The sequence below is a fragment of the Leishmania mexicana genome, chromosome 28 (genome assembly GCF_000234665.1).
Source record: "Leishmania mexicana MHOM/GT/2001/U1103 complete genome, chromosome 28".
Classification (NCBI taxonomy): domain Eukaryota; phylum Euglenozoa; class Kinetoplastea; order Trypanosomatida; family Trypanosomatidae; genus Leishmania; species Leishmania mexicana.
Genome location: NC_018332.1, coordinates 929,801 through 947,691, shown reverse-complemented (window position 1 = coordinate 947,691; position 17,891 = coordinate 929,801). Strand labels below are relative to the sequence as shown.

At 60.1% G+C, this 17,891-nt stretch overlaps 6 protein-coding genes across 6 annotated transcripts; all 6 read right to left on the bottom strand.

Annotated features, from left to right (window-relative positions):
- Positions 1–245: 245 nt before the first annotated feature.
- On the bottom strand, positions 246–419 carry LMXM_28_2460 (putative ribosomal protein S29; the record flags this gene model as incomplete). The annotated part of the gene is made up of 1 exon (XM_003877041.1): positions 246–419. One exon carries the CDS (start codon positions 417–419, stop codon positions 246–248), a length of 174 nt encoding a protein of 57 aa, XP_003877090.1.
- Positions 420–1,165: 746 nt separating this feature from the next.
- LMXM_28_2450 (conserved hypothetical protein) lies at positions 1,166–3,610 on the bottom strand (the record flags this gene model as incomplete). Its single annotated transcript, XM_003877040.1, has 1 exon — positions 1,166–3,610. One exon carries the CDS (start codon positions 3,608–3,610, stop codon positions 1,166–1,168), a length of 2,445 nt encoding a protein of 814 aa, XP_003877089.1.
- Positions 3,611–5,047: 1,437 nt separating this feature from the next.
- On the bottom strand, positions 5,048–6,532 carry LMXM_28_2445 (conserved hypothetical protein; the record flags this gene model as incomplete). The annotated part of the gene is made up of 1 exon (XM_003877039.1): positions 5,048–6,532. One exon carries the CDS (start codon positions 6,530–6,532, stop codon positions 5,048–5,050), a length of 1,485 nt encoding a protein of 494 aa, XP_003877088.1.
- Positions 6,533–7,519: 987 nt separating this feature from the next.
- Positions 7,520–9,538, bottom strand: LMXM_28_2440 (conserved hypothetical protein; the record flags this gene model as incomplete). The annotated part of the gene is made up of 1 exon (XM_003877038.1): positions 7,520–9,538. The coding sequence occupies one exon, from the start codon at positions 9,536–9,538 to the stop codon at positions 7,520–7,522; it is 2,019 nt and encodes a 672-aa protein (XP_003877087.1).
- Positions 9,539–11,759: 2,221 nt separating this feature from the next.
- LMXM_28_2430 (putative vacuolar ATP synthase subunit b) lies at positions 11,760–13,247 on the bottom strand (the record flags this gene model as incomplete). Its single annotated transcript, XM_003877037.1, has 1 exon — positions 11,760–13,247. One exon carries the CDS (start codon positions 13,245–13,247, stop codon positions 11,760–11,762), a length of 1,488 nt encoding a protein of 495 aa, XP_003877086.1.
- Positions 13,248–15,808: 2,561 nt separating this feature from the next.
- On the bottom strand, positions 15,809–16,978 carry LMXM_28_2420 (putative 2-oxoglutarate dehydrogenase, E2 component,dihydrolipoamide succinyltransferase; the record flags this gene model as incomplete). The annotated part of the gene is made up of 1 exon (XM_003877036.1): positions 15,809–16,978. One exon carries the CDS (start codon positions 16,976–16,978, stop codon positions 15,809–15,811), a length of 1,170 nt encoding a protein of 389 aa, XP_003877085.1.
- Between the last annotated feature and the right edge of the window lie 913 nt (positions 16,979–17,891).

Here is a 17,891-nt window from a genome sequence, read left to right as displayed (position 1 = left end):
GAAGGAGCGGGGAAGAGTGGAGTTTGGCGAGGATGGGGCGAGAAGCTCGACAAACAGCCAAGGAAGAGCAAGTCACAGGAAGGCGAACGGTGGCGGGGGAGGGGGTTCAGATGTGCTGCGTCCCGCGGCGCACCCACTTACGCCGTCCACCTTCCCCCCCCGCCGTATCGCTTGACCTGCTCTCTCTCTGGGACCCTTTCCTTCTCTCTCATTTTACGGCTCTCTCCCCCTCACTATCCAGGCGCTTAGCGCAGCTTGGTGAAGCCGATGTGCTCGGCGTTTTCACGGAAGCACTGACGGCACACGTTCAGCTCGTACTTTCGGATCAGCGCCTTCTGGTTGGAGCAGATGACGCAGCAGCGGGCACCCTTGCCCATGCCGATCTTCTGACGAGAACGCCACTGGTCGAGATGGCCCATGTTGTTTTTTGTTGTGCCGTTCGATGATGTAGTCTTGCGAGGCGCCAAGCACGGAGAGTGTGCGTGTGTGTGTGTGTGTGTGTGTGCAGACGGCATGGACGTGTGCGGGGAGGAGGAGGGGGGGGGCATCAAAAAAACAAAGTGCGACGGGGTGGGGCGGCAGAGAAGGCAGTAATGAGAGGGAGGGAGGGAGAGCAGCGGCAGCAGGGAGACGGAGCCGCTGGTACCGCCGTGACACGGAAAACGCTTGAAGAGCGAGAGACCAGGTACGCCCAGGAAAGGAGAGGGGAAGCACTGAGCAGAGCAGGAAGTGGAGCGTCCGGCAGCTGGCAACTTCAAGGCTCTCGTGTGGCGCAGCGCACCTGTCAAGCGCAGCGCAGCTTGCCGGCGACGACGGAGGGGGGTGCCAAAACGCAAAGACAGAGGAATGAGCACCTCTTGAGGATTTGGGGGGAGTGCGTGATTCGTTTCGTTTTGGGGGTGACTTGTACACGGCCTGCTGGCACTGATGCAGCGGGGGCGGAAGATGGCGCATGCGTGCAGTGCGCGAGAAAAAAGTGTGAAGAAAAATGGGAGACAGGCACGCACTAGCACAAGTACACGCAGAGGGAGAGCGAGACAGAGGGAGGGGGGGGAGTGGAGTGGAGTGGGAGGCAGAGAGCCCTCTCTGCCTCACGAGACTGGCCCGCTCTTCATACTACCCGTACACCGCGCCACCACAAATATCACATGCTTCTCTCACAGAGTCACAGTGGAGTGCGCCACTCGTTGTAGTCCCTCCGCATCTCTCCGCAGCGCAGCCACACAATCGGCAGCCCAATCGCAACCAGAGCCACAGTCAACGCTGTCACCAGCAGCACACGATACGTTGACGTAGGAAGATACATCTCCAAGCTCCACTCGTACGGTTTGTCTATCGGTGTCAGCTGCGCAAACACCGCCGCATTCGGGACGAGGTACGACGGCCACTCCTTGCGCTGCACCGCTTGCGTGAGCTCCGTCACACTCAGCCTGCTCCCATGCGATGTACTCTGCACAGCACTGGTGCGCTGCGTCACACGAAGCCCGACGGTGTAGTCATGCACGTAAGAGAAGGTTTCGCCAAGGCCGACCAGGACCTGCGAGGGGAGCAGCGCGTGCCCTTGTGTTCGCTCAAGCTGGGTCACAGTGGCCCAGTGTGAGCGCATGTGGATGTCCTGCCACATCATGTGATGCGTGGCTCCGACGCATGCAGCACCGTGCGCGGCTGCTGTGATAGCCGAGACTGAGAGAAAGTACGATCGGCTCGGCACCGCCCCATTTTGGTACACCTGCATCGCGCTCCGGGTAACATCAGCGGCCGTCATCACAGCTGTCTTCGACGCGACGGTGCTCGAGTACCGTCTATGGTGCGTCAGAACCACCTCAAGCCGTCCAAGCTGCGCCAGCGTGCCAAAGAACGGTGTGGCGGTGCGGTAGGCCTCTCGGGACGCCGTAGAGGGGCTGGTGAGCTTTGAGGTCTTCATGGCTTGTTTCACTGCTGAAACCCCAGCGCTGGCGTCGAGGGGTGTGCACACCATCGACCGGGCGCCACTGGCACCGCGCGAGGTCAGCACCAGAGGCCCAAAGGAGCTGGGGATGATTAGGTCCACGAGCCGATCGCGGTTGTAGTCACCTGGTCGGAGCACCAGCGGCGCCGATGGGTAGCTCGGCATGTACAAGGGAAAGCTGCCTCCCGCGGTTGACGGATCGCCCTCAATCCAATCCGCCACTCCGCACCACTCCGCCGTCAACGCCAATAATTCGCTCTGGGCAACCGTGTATGTGAGGTGGCGCTCGTCGCTCGACGCAGACAACCCGCACAACGGTGCCCCGCTCACGCCCGAAGCGCGGATTGGGTAGAACACGCGGATGGCATGATACGGCGTGCACGGTTCCGTGACGTCTGCCGTGTCCGCCGCGGTGCAGGATGAGGTAGCGTTGGCGAGCTGAACAGAGAGCAGCAGCTCCGGCAGGCCGTCGCCATTCATGTCGGCAAGTGTGAAGGTTTCGCCGTAGCGCTCTCCGGCGTCCTCGGCTAGCTCCAGCAGCAGCAGAGATAATGCAGAGGAAGATGCCGCAGCGGACGATGTGGCGGCCGGCACTGACAGCCTACTCTGGCTGATCATGTGCACTTCGTACCGCTGTTCCTGCGTGTCGCGCACCGCGTACAGCAGCTCCGCCGCGCAGTCCTCGTTCACGTCCGCCAGCGCAATAGACAAGGGCAACACAGCACGTTGCGTGGTGATGCTGTGCTCGTCCACAAGCACACGCGCCACGTAATGTGGCGGCCACTCCAGCGTCGACGCCATGGTCGTATTCGTGGTGCGAGAAAGCAAGACAAGCTGATCGTCTGTATTCACGAAGGCCAGGGCCGTCTGCGCCGCGTGCGGATTCGCCAGGTCGCATAGGACATCTGGCACCACAGCAAGTTGGGGAGCATTGGGCATCTTGAACTGCATCGAGACATTCGATGCCGCCGTGACTGTGTTGGGGACAGAGGCGGCAGCCACGTCAGCGTTAACGACGAAGATGGGTTCAAAGGCCGACTCGGACGAGGACGACGACGCGGAGGCGACGGAAGAGTGATTGAGCACCCAGATGGACCCGTCACTGGCCTGCACGACAAGGTCCAGCTCACCGATTCCTAGCAGGTCGGCCGCCATAGCGCTGACCACCTTGAGCTCGGTGTCGCCGAGAGTGCTCCCGCTCGCCGTCTTCGCGGGCAGCGGACCGGTCGACCATGCGGCGCGGTACACTAAATCGGACGAGATGATGCGTGAGGCGTAGGAGATGGCGGTGTTGTGGTTCGCCCAAAGTGTCAACGACGACTGGTTGGGCCAGCTGCTAAGAAACTCGGTGTGCCGTTGGTTCTGCCAGTCGACAAGCGTCAAAACCCGCAGCGGAGGGGCCTGCAAGTATACTGTCGTGCCGTTTTCTAAGATAAATGGCGTGGCGGCGGTACCAAAATAAGTGGATGTGGCGTCGGTCCAGTGCCCCAGCAAAGCACCCTCCTCCTGCCGCTCGGCAGTCGCATGGGCAGCCCCGATGAGAGTCAACAGGACGCCAAGCACGGAAAGGCGCACCAGGGAGAGCAGCGGCGGTGAACGCACCCCGTGGTCACCGCGAGGGCGCCGAGACGCATGTGTTCGTGTAACAGCGGCAGAGCCCATTGTAAGTTGCCGCCTCAACCGGAGAAGGGGTAGGAACTGAAAGCTAAGGGAGAAGGACTAGCGATCACGCGACGAGGGCGCGTGAGAAGTGAATAGAGCTGTAAGCAGCGGCAGCGCACAGAGCGAGAGAAAGCAAATCACAGAGACACAGCACGCAAAGGGTTCCGGGTGATGGTCCAGTCACACGCGCTGAGGGTGAAGGAGAATCGCAAGCGATGCGGCAACGCAGGGCGACTGCATTACGGTCGGCAAGGATCGAAAGAAAACGAGAGACGGTCTACAGCCAAAATTCGGAGAAAGTGGAGAAGACAAGCCGACTCACGCGCAGAGAGCGACGGGGGCTCGGAGGCGCGTGGGTCGGGATGGGTGCTGTAGCTAGCAATACAGCCAGGCACGCACGCCTCTCCGCACCAGCGGATGGCTACGCTGTTCTTGTCCGTCTTCAGTTGTGTGCGCGTGTGTGTCAGGGGTCTGGCGTTGAGGAGGGGGAGGAGGGGGGCTCTGGTGGTGCGGCGGTCGTGCGGAGTCGAGAAGGGGAAAAAAGCAAGGTCCGCCTGTCGGAAAAGAAGAGGCAAAGCGCGTGATAGTCGGGGAAGGAGGGGCGACAGCTGGAGTTGTTTGAAGTGGGATGGTTGGGGGAGGGGGGAGAGAGGGGGGGGGTCTGTCCAAGTGAATGCGAGGTTAGCGGGAGGCCAGGCAGCTGTGAGTGCACCAAAGAGCAGCAGGCATACGCTGGCCACTTGATGCGAGACGGGGAGAGTGCACGCGGGGCAGCAGCTGCCACTCTTATATGGTGATTGAGGCACTGCCGTAGAGCACACCACGCGCCTGCACGCACAGGGAGAGAAATGCACACGCACAGCACCCCACCAAGGAAGCGAGTGCAAAGGGCAGAGAGGCTCGGACGACTGTGCCTGCGCCCATGCACGTGGGGATGGACCTGAATAATGCGCAGGCCGCATCGCCCCGCACACACGCACACACGCCTCTTTCTATACGTGCGTCTATGCGCTTGTATTGGCTCGCACTCGCGTCGTCGAATTCATTTTTCTTTGTCTGAACTGTGGCCGCGTTCGTGCACACACACGCACGCACGCACCACCACCACCACCACCACCGGCAGCGGCAGCCCTCTCAGCGGTGCCGGTGGCGTGCGATAATAAGAGGGAAAGAAAACAGAGAAGCCAGGCGGAGGGCAACCCTTGCTGAAGAACTCGACAGCGCAGACAGCGGGTGCAAGTGAACAAGCAAGCAAGAACGAAAGGTACACGAAATAGAAGAGCGGTGCTCGAGTGCGCAAGGTACTGGCGCGCCAGCACCGTATCCCTGATAATTAATCAGGTTCACTGAGGTCCCGCCAGGGAGCGTCAAGGTGTTGCGCACACGGAAATAAACACGACAAGACGCGAGATGCATGAAGCCCTGAGGACGGCCTCCTCACACGTTCGCCAAAGGCGCAGGCGCCCCAGAGGGCTCAGCGACAGTCAGCATGCAGTCATGATCCTTGACCTCCGTGTCGCCGCCGTTGGAAGCCCCGCCACAGTGCAAGTGCCCATCCTGCGGTGCCAGCACAGGCGCGGATATCCCATACGAGCGTAAAAGCAAGTCCTTGACAATGTACTCCGAAACAAACCCAAAGACGGAGGGGTATTTGCAGGGTTTCTTACCCACCAAGGCCCAGTGGCCAAAGCGGGCAGCCGCTATCGTCACCATCTCCCTCGCCAGGATGCCAGGCCTGCGTGGCGCATCACAGCCGTCCGTCTCATCGGGTGCAGCCGCTGACGTAAGACGAGCGCACGGCGGGCGGAAGTCCACGAGATGCAGCTCCAGTGGCCCCACATGCGTCAAGATGCGCTCCGCCAGTTCGCGTTCCTCCACGAGCACATCGGGCGGCCATAGCTCAGGCGAAATACTTTCGAGAACGAAACCGTTGTCGCACAGTTCCTCTCTCGACGACGCACACTTGACGCCAAGGCGGGCGAGTTGAAGAACAGCTCCGTCAGAGTGCTGATGGTTCTCCTCCTCCTCCTCCTCCTCCTCATCATCCTGTGGACAGCACATATCGGTGATCTCCTCATCCGTCGAAGGAAGCGGGGCGCCGACACGCTTCAGCACGTCCAGGGTCACCGCGAAGCTGCTGCTGTACGTCAACACAGTGTTATCGTTGACAACGTTCAACAGCACGCGTCGCTCAAACCGACCCCAGGCCGCGAGGTAGTCGTCCGAGGTCAGGTCCACTCCAACGACGCTGTTCGTGCAGAACAGGTCCGCCATTGCCGGCCACAGATGAGTCCCGATGCGCCGGCAGAGGAATGTCATCGCTTTAGACTTCATATACCTCACCCCGAGGTGAGGCGTTGCCATGGTGCAGAAGAGGTCCCAGTGCACCTCGCACACCTCCTCGAATGCCTCGAATCTTTCCTCGATCCGCTCCATCAGCTCGGGCAGCGCGGCGCGCAGGATGAGGCCGCCCATTGAGTGGCCCACAGCGCTGAAGCACAGCTTGTGCTTCGCCGCCGTTTTTGCGCCGTCTGCAGTGACACCGGTCGTCTGGACGGCGACACAACTCATCTCACCACCGATGCCGAGCCTTTTGGCCACAAGCTTATCGACAGTAAGGCAGACTTGATCGACGTAGCGACGCGCGCAGGCAAACACGCCGGCATCCATTTTAGCGCCGTTGTTTTCACGAGGACGAATGAATACGAAGCGCGGCCTACGTGAAAGCAGCGCCTCGCCATTGACCTTCGGTGTGCTTTTCCTGAAGTCTTTTAGCGTCTGCCTGCACACCGAGCACAAGTACTGAAAGTCAGTGGGTTTGCCGCGATAGCCGTGGTGAGCCAGGACAATGCAGAGTGTGCGTGGCGGTTTGCGCAATGGTTCGCTCGCCAGCGGCATGGCGTGGTTAAGAGCAGCCTCCATTTGTCCTTCTGTGTGCACGTGTGCAGCTGATGGGATGAGTCCCGCGGCGAGGAAGAAGCTGATAGCGATCGATGAAGCGCACGCAGGCACAGGCAGTGGTGCGAGAGACTTTCTCTCTGTCAACCGTCACCGCTATCAATACACGAGCACGCTGGAACGCTGGCGGAAACACACACACACACAAAGAGCGATGGAATGGTGTCTCCCTCAAAGGAAAGTACTCGAGAAGTACGCCTACGTGCCGTGCTGCCGCTTCGTCGAGACGCGTAAAAGGGTGGATCGTCAGTTGGATGGGCTGAGGTCGATGGCTGCTGTGTGCGTGAAGAAGACAAGGATGGGAAAAGGGGGCTAGGAAGTGCGACGCTGAGAGAGGCGGCCTGCCGCTGCCGCTGCCGCTGCTGTACTCACACACACACACACACACACACACACACACACGCACACACATACACACGCGCTCTCTCGCGCATGCAAAGACACCAGAAAGAGAGGCAGCAAGCGGGGAGAGAGCACACGCGCGGGGCGGTGCGAGAGAGAGGGAGAGGGGGTGCGCGGAAAGCGCCGAGCACACACACAGACAGATACCCAGACAGAGAGGAGACATCCACACGTGCATAGCGATGAGTCGATGGTTTGCTGCAATTTTCGTCGCAGCGGCTGTCGCTCACGATGTGCGCCGTGCTCGCGCGTTTTTATCGTCAAACGTGGACGAAGAACACCCAACACGGCAGCGACAGCCGCCAGCGACTTCGGCCGCCAACAGAAACACAGACAGAGAGAGTGGGGAGCGCGAACCATGGAGAGTAGGCGAAGAGTGACATCCAAACGGCCGCCCACCTCCGCCTCGTGTCTGCCTCCATCTGCATGACCCGCGGCGGCTCTCTGCTGTGGATAGACGAACACGCGCCCTCGCACACAACAGCGCGCGCACGTGCACGCACACACACACACACACAGAGAGAGACGCAGATCCAAGCTAGTACAGGGTTACTCAATTATGGTGTCGCTTGCGTTCTCCTCGACGACGCAACGGGGCCCGACAATGGTGCCCACAACGCGACATCCGGCGTTCACGACAGCACCGGTGCCGATGACGCTATTCGACACGACCGCCTTGGCACCAATCTCAACGTTGCCCATGAGGATGCTGTCCGTGATGCGAACGCCGGGTTCCAGCGTGACGTGCGCGCCAATCACACTGCGCGTCACGAACACGTTCGGTGGCGGGACGGAGTCGATGAAACTGCCGATAATGCACACCTGCTGGTCGCCAATCTTCTCCCGCAGCGTGATCGGGTTATCCGGAAGGAGTGAGGAAAGGGCCACAGCGCCAGCGGACGGTGCCGGCTTGCCGCTGTCGCCATGTGCTGCTCCACCAGCAGCGCTTATGTGGCCGGCGTGGGCGCCGCCATGGGGAAGTAAGGATGGTAGCGCGAAGCGGTTCATGGCTCTGGTGCCTCCGCCGAATGCACCACCAGTGCCTGCAACACCGCCGGTGCTCAGCGGTGGCTCCTCTAGCTGAAGCTGGGAGCACTTGGCGGAGATGATGTCGTGGTTCAGTGCGCGGTAGTTGTCGCGGGTGTTCATGCGGCAGATGCGGCACCCCACGTCGGGGTCCTCCTCGTAGATAGTGCAGAACACGCGCAGCGAGTCTGTCACCTCCGGCAGTGAAAGTCCACACGCAGCGTTAAGCGACTGCGCCGAGATCTCGGCGCCCTCGCCGAGCCAGTGAAGCGGCACGTTCATCTTCAGCTTCTCCGCCGGCGTCACGAACACTTTTTCAGCTACGTTGACAGTGGTGTGTTGACTACGTGCCAGCAGAGGCAGAATGTCCTTGCGCACGCTCATGTCCGAAACGCCTGCCGATTCCGCAATAAACTCGAGCACCCAACGGCTCATCAGGTACGCGTGCGCGTCGACAACATCGGCGGCGAACGTCAAGTCAGGACGGCGCGCTGCGAACGCCGTGGTAATACGCACCTCAGGCTTGCCCTCGAGCGGGTTGAGGTAGTGCATGCGGTGGTGGTGGACGTGAACGGGCTCGGCCGTCATGGTGCGTGCCTCGCAGGGTGAGCGGGCACTCAGGCCGGCAGAGGCGTGCAGCGACTGCGACAGCAGCCCACTCGGCAAGTGTCGGCTACATGAGGAGGTTGGCGCGCTAGAGGCCGCACCGAGTGCCATGGAGACAAGCACATCTGTCTCCTCGTAGGCAACACACGACAGCGCGTGGGTGTAGGACACCTCCGCGGCGTCGGCTGAAGCACCACCACCACCCTTTCCGTGTCGGTGGCCACCTTTGTGATCACCGCCGCCGCGCTTGCGCAGAGGGCGGTATAGCAATGCCGTCACGGACGCCAGAGAGGCGTAGTGACGCTCCACGAAGCTCGCTACGTCAACGTCGACAAGGATGGTGTCGCAGCTCAGCAGCAGAGCATCGCGCGGGAGGCCGGCGCTGTTCATGCGCTCGAGCCTCAGCGGGTCACGATTGCTGTGGCTGGTGCTGCCACCGTGATTTCGGCTGCCACTGGCGCCGCGGTACTGTTGCGCCTCATGCAGTGACATCACAGAAGGAGAGCGGCCACCGCTTGCCTCCACGTTCATCGCGGGGTCGTCGCGATCCGGCATGCCACGAGAAACCTCGGCGAGCGTGCCCTCCTCGCCAACCCGCAGCGCCTCCTTGTGCTTGAGGTACGCCTTGACAGCGTCGCACGTTGTGGACGGGTGATCGCCAATGTTGGAGGGAACAAGAATATAGTGGAAGTCGATGCCGTCAAAAGCCCGAGAGAGGTACGCTCGCAGTGTCGCGTAGTCCTCGTTGACGCACAGAAAGAAGCAGCGAAAGCCTGCCTCGATCCATGGCGTGATGGCGTACCAAATCAAGGGTCGGTTGCAGATCCGCAGCATCGTCTTCTGCTCCACGGCAGTCAGCGGCATCAGATCCAGTGAGTCCCCGCCCGCGAAGACAACAATGTCCAGCAGACAGGACGCGGCAGTGTCGGAGGACATGGCGACGATGCGCAGATGAGGGGCCACACACCAAAGTAAAAGGATGGAGCAGCGCGGGAAACCATCAAGGAAGAAATCCAGAACGAGAACGCAACGATCCCCCGCCCTTCACAGCACTTCGGTTCGCACGATAAATGCCAAGGCGGAGAGAGCGCGCACGCAGGGGTGAGGAAGGGGATGGGATGGGATGGAAGCATAGAAGGGTCGATGATCCATTGCCTCCACGTAACGGGGAGTCACTCGGCGCACCTGCAGCCGTACCACTGCATGAAGCTGTGTGGGTGGAGGCGATGGTGTTGGTGTGAATGGTGTTGCACGAGGGCGCGGAAAGAACGGGCAGATGGCAGTGAGCAGCGGCGAGATAGGGAGGTGGCAGAGAGATTGTGAGCGGGACTGGAGAAGGAGAGACGCCTTCGACGCACGGAAACGACGCGCGTCTGACGTCCACCACCCCCCCCCTCCCACGTACGGTCATAGCTGGCGGCAGAGCGATCGCACGCTACACACGTGTGCGGCGCAGAGCAGAAACCAACAGAGGAAAGGACATCAATTTCCTGCCTGCCTGCCTCCCAGACCTCCTCTCCCGTCGCGCGCCCACACATGCATTTTACTGCTTCGCCCAGCCTACCCGCACCAGACAACGCGTGTGCCCTCTTCTTGGTGGAGGTGAGTGAAGAGGGGGAGGGGACAGCGCGCGTGTCTGGCTTCGGCTTCATTGAGGAAAGCCTCGCACCCCATACCCAATACACGCCGGGCAAGTACACGTGCCCATGCACATGCGTGTCGTAACGCGGCGGAGAGGGAGAAAGAGAGCCAGACACGGATGCGCCCCCCCATACACACACACACAAACTCTCTGCGCATACACACTCGAGTAGCGCCCGCTCGTGATCGTCTCGGTGCTTTCCCGATTATTTTCGATGCTCATCTTTTTCCAGGAAGACTCACCGCAGTTTCCGCTCGTCCTTTCCTTACAGAGAACCGACAACTCGCCATGCACACATGCACGCCCTCACACGCGCACCCCGACACACAGGTAGAGGCCACCGAGTGTGCCGTCAAAGAGCGGCATGACTCCTACAACGCTACATAAGGCCTATATATAAAGGTGCGTGCGTGTGTGTGTGTGTATATAACGGTTCGTTGCATCATAGAGGACAACATGCAGAGCCGCCATACGACCGCGCACGAGAACAACACCAAACGCCTTGCACCCACACAGAGAAGAGTGAATGGGGGGAACGCCGCGGTTGCCGGTAATGGAGCGGTATTGGCAGGGCGATCACGCAACAAGGGAGGCACAGACACACACACAGACACACGTGTACGCGGACAGAAAAAGGCAGACAGACAGTGCGTGTGCGTGTGCGTGCGTGTGTGTGTGCATTTTCGGAGGGAGGAAATATGCCTGCAGGCCTTACCGTTTCAACACCCCCCCCACCCCCACCACCACCATCACCACCCCCACGCCACTCACACCCCACAACTTCCTCGCACCTTTGATGGGGCCCTGCATGCCTCCTCCTCGGTTACACGCATCCCCCCCCCCGCAGCACACACGCACGTCCTCCGTTTCGCTCGCTCTCCAACAAGCTCGCAGAGCATCAAGTAGCCGCTGGAGAACGATAGTGATGATAAAACACACAAGCAAAGAGGCAGACGGCACACAGTGGGGTGTCTGCGCGCCGGCGCATCGGCGCTGACCGCGTGCGATTTCTGTGTACCACTCATGCCGATAGTAGAAGTGAACAACATACACCAGAAAGGAGAGGGCACGGGCAAGGCACCACTCATCAGCGAGTCTCGGCGCTGCAAGCGCACGCACTGGTCTCCTCTTCGCCCCTTCCTGCCCCTTCCCTCCTGCCCGCCACCTTTCTTTCTCCTTCTCGCGCGAGAGCACACGCACCTACATAGCGGGCCCGACACACGAGCTGCAGAAAAATGCCAGCGCGTGATGGTAAAAGCACGCTGGACCAACAGCCGAACAAGAGAGGGAGAGAGCGACAGCGTGCACACGCACAGCGGGACGCCGCATGGTGAGGAGAAGGGTGTGCGAGTCTACGCAATCAACTCCTAGAGCTCATCGTGGCGAGCAAAGACACAGTAGAGGACATGCATGGCGGCTGACGATTGACGACCGGCCAATGCAGCCCGCCTCCATACACCCTTCCCTGGCGCGCGCGCTCTCTCGCTCTTTGGCTCCTCTATGGCATCCCGTCGATTACTTGCGGCCCGGGTGGCGGTCATAGAACTCATCACGGGTCTTGATGTCGATCTTGTTCAGCATGCTCTTGGGGAACGTGCGCAGCAGCTCCCAGCACAGGTCAAGGCTCTGGAAGATATCACGTGTTTCGTAGAAGCCCTGGCAGATGAACTTGTGCTCGAACTTGTCGAGAAACTCGAGGTACAGCAGATCCTCGCTACTCAGTGCCTCCTCGCCAACGACGGCCTTCATGGCGAGAATATCACGACTGATGGCGTAGGCGGCGTACATTTGATTGCTCACGCCGCTGTGATCCTTGCGGGTCATGCCCTCGCCAATGGCGTTCTTCATCAGGCGTGACAACGACGGCAGAATGTTGATCGGCGGGTACAGCTGCCGGTTGTGCAGCTGGCGGTCCACGTAGATCTGGCCCTCCGTAATGTACCCGGTGAGATCTGGAATGGGGTGGGTAATGTCATCGTTCGGCATGGACAGAATCGGGATCTGGGTGATGGAGCCGGCGCGGCCGAGCACACGGCCTGCACGCTCGTAGATGCACGCCAGATTTGTGTACATGTAGCCGGGGAAACCTCGGCGACCGGGCACCTCCTCACGGGCGGCGGACACCTCACGCAGGGCATCGGCGTACGAGGACATGTCGGTCAGAATGACGAGCACGTGCTTACCGCAGTCGTAGGCGAGGTACTCGGCGGTGGTGAGGGCCAGACGCGGCGTCACGATGCGTTCAATGGTCGGGTCGTTCGCCAGGTTCAGGAAGAGGACCGTCTTCTCCATCGAGCCGTTCTGCTCGAACTCTGTGCGGAAAAAGCGGGCCGTCTCCTGGTTCACACCCATGGCGGCGAAGACAACACAGAAGTCCTCTGTCTTGCCCTCGCGCTTCACGAGACCGGCCTGACGCACAATCTGCGCGGCGATTTCGTTGTGCGGCAGGCCAGCGCCGGAGAAGAGCGGAATCTTCTGGCCGCGCGAGATGGAGGTCATGACATCGATGGACGAGATACCCGTCTGGATCATCTCCTCCGGGTAGACACGCGCGCGCGGGTTGATTGGAATACCCTCGATGTTGCGGAACTGCTCCGGCAGCACCGGTGGGCCGTTATCGATCGGGATGCCGGAACCGTTGAAGATGCGGCCCAGCATGTCCTCGCTTACGCCAAGCTCCATAACCTTGCCCGTAAACTCGCACTTGGAGCGCATGACATCGATACCGGACGTGCCCTCGAAGACCTGCACGACAGCCTTGGTGCCATCCACCTCGAGCACCTGGCCACGACGGGCGGTGCCGTCGGCCAGCTCGATTTTGACGATCTCGGCGAAGGTCGGCTTGCGCACATCCTCCAGGATGACGAGAGGGCCGTTGACGGCGCGAATCGTCGTGTACTCAAGATGCGGCTTCACGGTGTAGCTCTCGTTGAGCGCCTTGATGTGCGTGGCGAGCAGCTCCTGCTTTGACAGCACGCGAACATGTTCCTCATCGCGGCCCATCTTGATGTGCGCGTGTGCCGCCGATGAAGGAAAAGGCACGACGGGCTGAATAGAGAGGTATGCGGTATGCGGTATGGGAGGGAGGAGGGAAGGGGGGCGTTGATCGGGGAGCTGAGGACCGTTTGCGACTACACAGCTGCCATAGACATCGTTGGCGATGTCGCAGCACAGAAAGACGAGGCAAAGAATGACACATATTAGAGAAGAGAGGGGGCAGAGTGGTGCAGCGAGCGTGACACGTTGAAGGACGGAGAAGCAAGAGAAGGCGCAGAAAGGGATCGCAGGTGCGGGTGCGGGGGGGAGGGGGGCATCATGACTCGTAGACAGATATCCAACGTGACGCAGTGGCCTTAGCTCCTTTGTTGGTGTCTTCCCTGCAGTCCCAACACACCGATGTTTCACCTGTGTGCGCGTACGCATCAGCACGCCTGTGCGGCGCACCTCTTCTCTGATTCTGCGCTGAGCAACGTCAAGCGCATCCCTCTGCTGCTGTGTGTGTGCATGACTTTCCCATCCCCACCCCCTTCTTGATGGTGTGAGCGTTCCTTTAAGTTAGAGTCCTGTGATCGCCTTGGTTATGTCCATGAGAGAAAGATATAGACAGATGCCGGTTGGGAAAGAAACGGCCCGGGTCAACAATGAGGTAGGCATCACAGCAACAAACGCGCCCAGCCGGAGATGGGGAGGGGGGCGTTCTGGTGGTGTCGCGTGTCCTGCTCGATCTCCAACATCGCGGGGGTTGGTCGTGGTGGAGGGTAAAGGCGCGATTGAAAAAAAAGGGCAGTGGCAGGGGATGGCGATGACGGTCGTGAGACAGTTTCAGGTACGTTCCTACGCCCCTCTCCCTCTCTGCGCGTGTGCGTATGTGTAGGCGGTGGGGGGAGGAAAGATGTACCGCAATGGCCTTCGGAGGCGCGCTAACAAGGCGAAACGGCCGCGGTCGAGAGAGGGGAGAACAGAGCGGCAGAGGCGCATAGAACGAACACACAGAAAGACGCGTACTTCACACAAACACACACACGCGCGCGCTCCTACGTACGACGTTGCATACATGCGCGCGCGCAACCACAACAATGCACCAGCAATACACAAACGAACAGCACAGCATGAAGACATGCAGCCACGACCTCTCTCATACGTCCCTCTCGCGCTCCGCCTCGTCCATCTTTGCCTCCGCTCTGTTTCCGCTTCTCTGCGGCGACTTTCGCCGTCTTCCAGCGCGTTTGAGAGAGATTCCACCAGAGGCGGGGTAGGGAGAGAGGAGCGGCCGGCCACAACGTTTTATTTTTTGTTCCTGTCCTTAGAAAAGTTTCTTTTTTCCCCCTTTGGCCCCCCTCCCCCCTCCCTCCCTCCCTCACACCACATCACACCACATCACACCACCCTCTCCGCTGTGCAACTTTTATGATATATTCCCTTGGTGCGCGTGTGCGTTGCATTAGCTCCATGAAGAGGAGAACTGTTGTCATCTACTTGTTTCTCCGTTTTACTTGTTGATCTCCTCCTCGCTTTCGGTTTCTTTTTCGCCCGTCAAGCGCACCGCTTCATCCCCAGCGAGACAGTTCATGCCCCCACCCTCCCCTCTCCACCCCCCACCTCCACCGCTCCACCTCTCCATCTCACCCATACATACACGCGCCTTCGTCTACTGAGTCCGCATCACCTCCCCGCCTTGTGCACTGTCTTGCGTCCTCCACGACGCAGACGCGCACGTTAAGCACACAAGCACCCAGACACGTTGCGCTGCCCTCTCCATCCTGGGTCTCTGTCGGAAACCGGCAAAGAAATACGCTCAGCACCGCATGCGCGGAGGAAAACGCATGAGCAGCAACTGGAGAAAAAGAGCGAGACATGGCACGTGTGTCTAGGACGAGGAGGAGCGCACGTTGTCGAGCCCCGTCCCTCCTGCCCTTCCCCCCCCCTACACATTCCACAGGCGCACGAGCAAGCACGTCGGCAACAAGACTAGAGAGAGGCACAGGCAAGATGGGGAAGAAAGATACGTGACGCTCACCACCTGATGGAGCGCGGTGGGAAAGCGAGAACGCCTGCTATCATGCACAACAACGTGCGCACCCCCGTCCTCGCCTCCCCCCACCCCCCCACCCCCGCACAGACACACGCACACACGCCAACACAGCGATTCGGTGACAGAAAGTTAAGAAAAAGCCCAAAGAAGCGAAACAAAACGTGAAGACAGGGAAGAGCGAAAGGGTGCAGGCACGGATACACACACACACACACACACGCGGGCAGGCAGGCAGGCTGAAGAGGGGGAGGATGGAGACACCGAAACAGGGAGAGAAACATGCTTTCAGCCACAACCAAAAGAAGGGCGGAGTCACTGACGAGCGCACAGGCAAGAGGGAAGGGGAGACACCCACCCACGCGCCCACAGACGCACGCACGCACAACCAACACAGAGAGACACTTACGAGCATCGTCGCATACATATACATAGACAGATACATACACGGGATAGGTGCGGGGGGAGAGGTGAGGAAAAGTGTGTCGGCGCGCGTGCTTCGGACTTGCGGGCAGGCGGAGGGCGGCGAGGTTGCCTACGAGAGGTCCAGCACCATACGCGCCGGGTCCTCAATCAGATTCTTCACCTTCACGAGGAAGGTCACCGCGTCGCTACCGTCGATAAGGCGGTGGTCGTAGGTCAGAGCGACTGCCATGATGTCGCGGATCTTGATCTCGTTACCCACCACCCACGGCTTTTTCTTGATGGCGTGCATGCCAAGGATGGCGCTATGCGGCGGGTTGATGATCGGCGTGCCCATCCAAGACCCGAAGACGCCGCCGTTGGAGATGGTGAAGGTGCCTCCAGTCATCTCAGCCATGGTCAGCTTGTTGATGCGCGCACGCGCGGCGTAGTCGGCGATGGCGGTCTCGATGTTTGCCAAATTCATGCTCTGCACATCACGGATTACGGGCACGACGAGGCCGCGCGGCGTCGCCACGGCGATCGCGATATCTACGAACTCGTGGTAGTCGATGGTGTCCTTTCCAAAGGACGCGTTCACGATCGGTACGTCCTTGAGCGCAATCGCGCTCGCCTTCACGAAGGGCGACATCAGCCCCAACTTCACGTCGTGGCGCTTGTGGAACTCGTCCTTGTACTTGTCGCGCAGCTGGAACAGCGGTGTCATGTCGATTTCATTGAAGGTGGTGAGCATTGCGCACGTGTTCTGGCTGGCCTTGAGGCGGTCGGCGATGCGGCGGCGCATCGAGGAGATGCGGACGCTCTTCGTGCGCGGGTCAGCGCCGGCAATGGTGTGCATCGCGGGCTTGGCGGCGGCCACAGGTACGGCAGGAGCGGCAGGCGCCGCAGCAGCTGGGGTTGCCGCCTTCGGCGGCTCCGCCTTGGGTGCGTCCAACTTGACTTCCGCAGCCTTCGGTGCAGCTGCCGCTGGTGCGGGGCCCTCCTTCATCGTGGACAGCTCCGCGCCGACCTCGACATCCGCGCCATCATCGAAATTGATCTTCGTAATGACGCCATTCGTCGGCGCACGCACGTCGACGTTAAGCTTGTCAGACTCGATCTGGCAAATTACTTCGTCCTCTGCGACGGCATCGCCGACCTTCTTCGTCCAGTTCACAACCTTACCCGTACTGATGGACTCGGCAATCGTGGGTACGTTGATGCTGATGCAGAAGCGCAGGCTCACGTTATGGGCCGCACTGCACGCAGTGGGCAACACACGCGTCGACACACGACGAAACATGGTTGGGCTAACGCGAAAGACGGGGGAGGGAAGGAGAGGGGGGTAATAATAATAAAAGGGAGAGAACGAGAGAGATGACTGAGGACGAGAGAGTGTCAGGCGTGTGTGTGTGTGTGTGTGTGAGAGAGAGAGAGGTGTGCGCGTGCGTATGTGTGTGCGCGCTTTTCTCTCGATAAGAGAGATGAATGTGTATATATATAAGGTGATGGGGGAGAGGGGTGGGTGGGTGGAAAGACAGCAACACAAGATAAAGTGAAGCAGGCGAGACGAGAGAAGAGCGTGAGAGACCCCAGACACAATACGCACACGCCTACCCACACACACACGCCAAGCGAGAAAGACAACGATCACAATATATCTATACATATATATATATATACACACACAGGAGGAGGGATGAGCCACCGCCACGAGTTCTACACACAGCCACACACATCGTGCCATGTGCCACCCTGTTGTCGTCGTGCATGTTGCATGCGTCTCTCCCTCGCTTTGCTCTTCTTCTTGTGTGTTCGCTTCCGAGGATAAGAGCGCAGAATGGGTGCGTGAATAGCGGGCAGGGGCGGGCGAGCAGGGGGAGGGGAGCAAAAACATACAAGATTCAATGCTCGTCAGGGAAATGGAGGCAGGAGGCCTATCGCAGAGACACCCTCCTCCCTCCCGCCCCCATCCCACTCACCCGCCCTCTGTCGCCCTGGATACCTTGGCACTGGCGCCGAGAGAGACGCAAAGAAGCGCGCAGCACCACCGATCGGTCTGGCCACTGATACACCCAAGTCTTGAGCTCCGTGTTTGGGGGAAGGCGAGTGTCGCTTCACGATGTCACACACGTACGCCGCACCAGAGAAAGCGAACGGCTGAATTTGGCGCGTTAGAGGCAAAAGGGGGCGAGGTAACACAGAAGGGGGAAGAA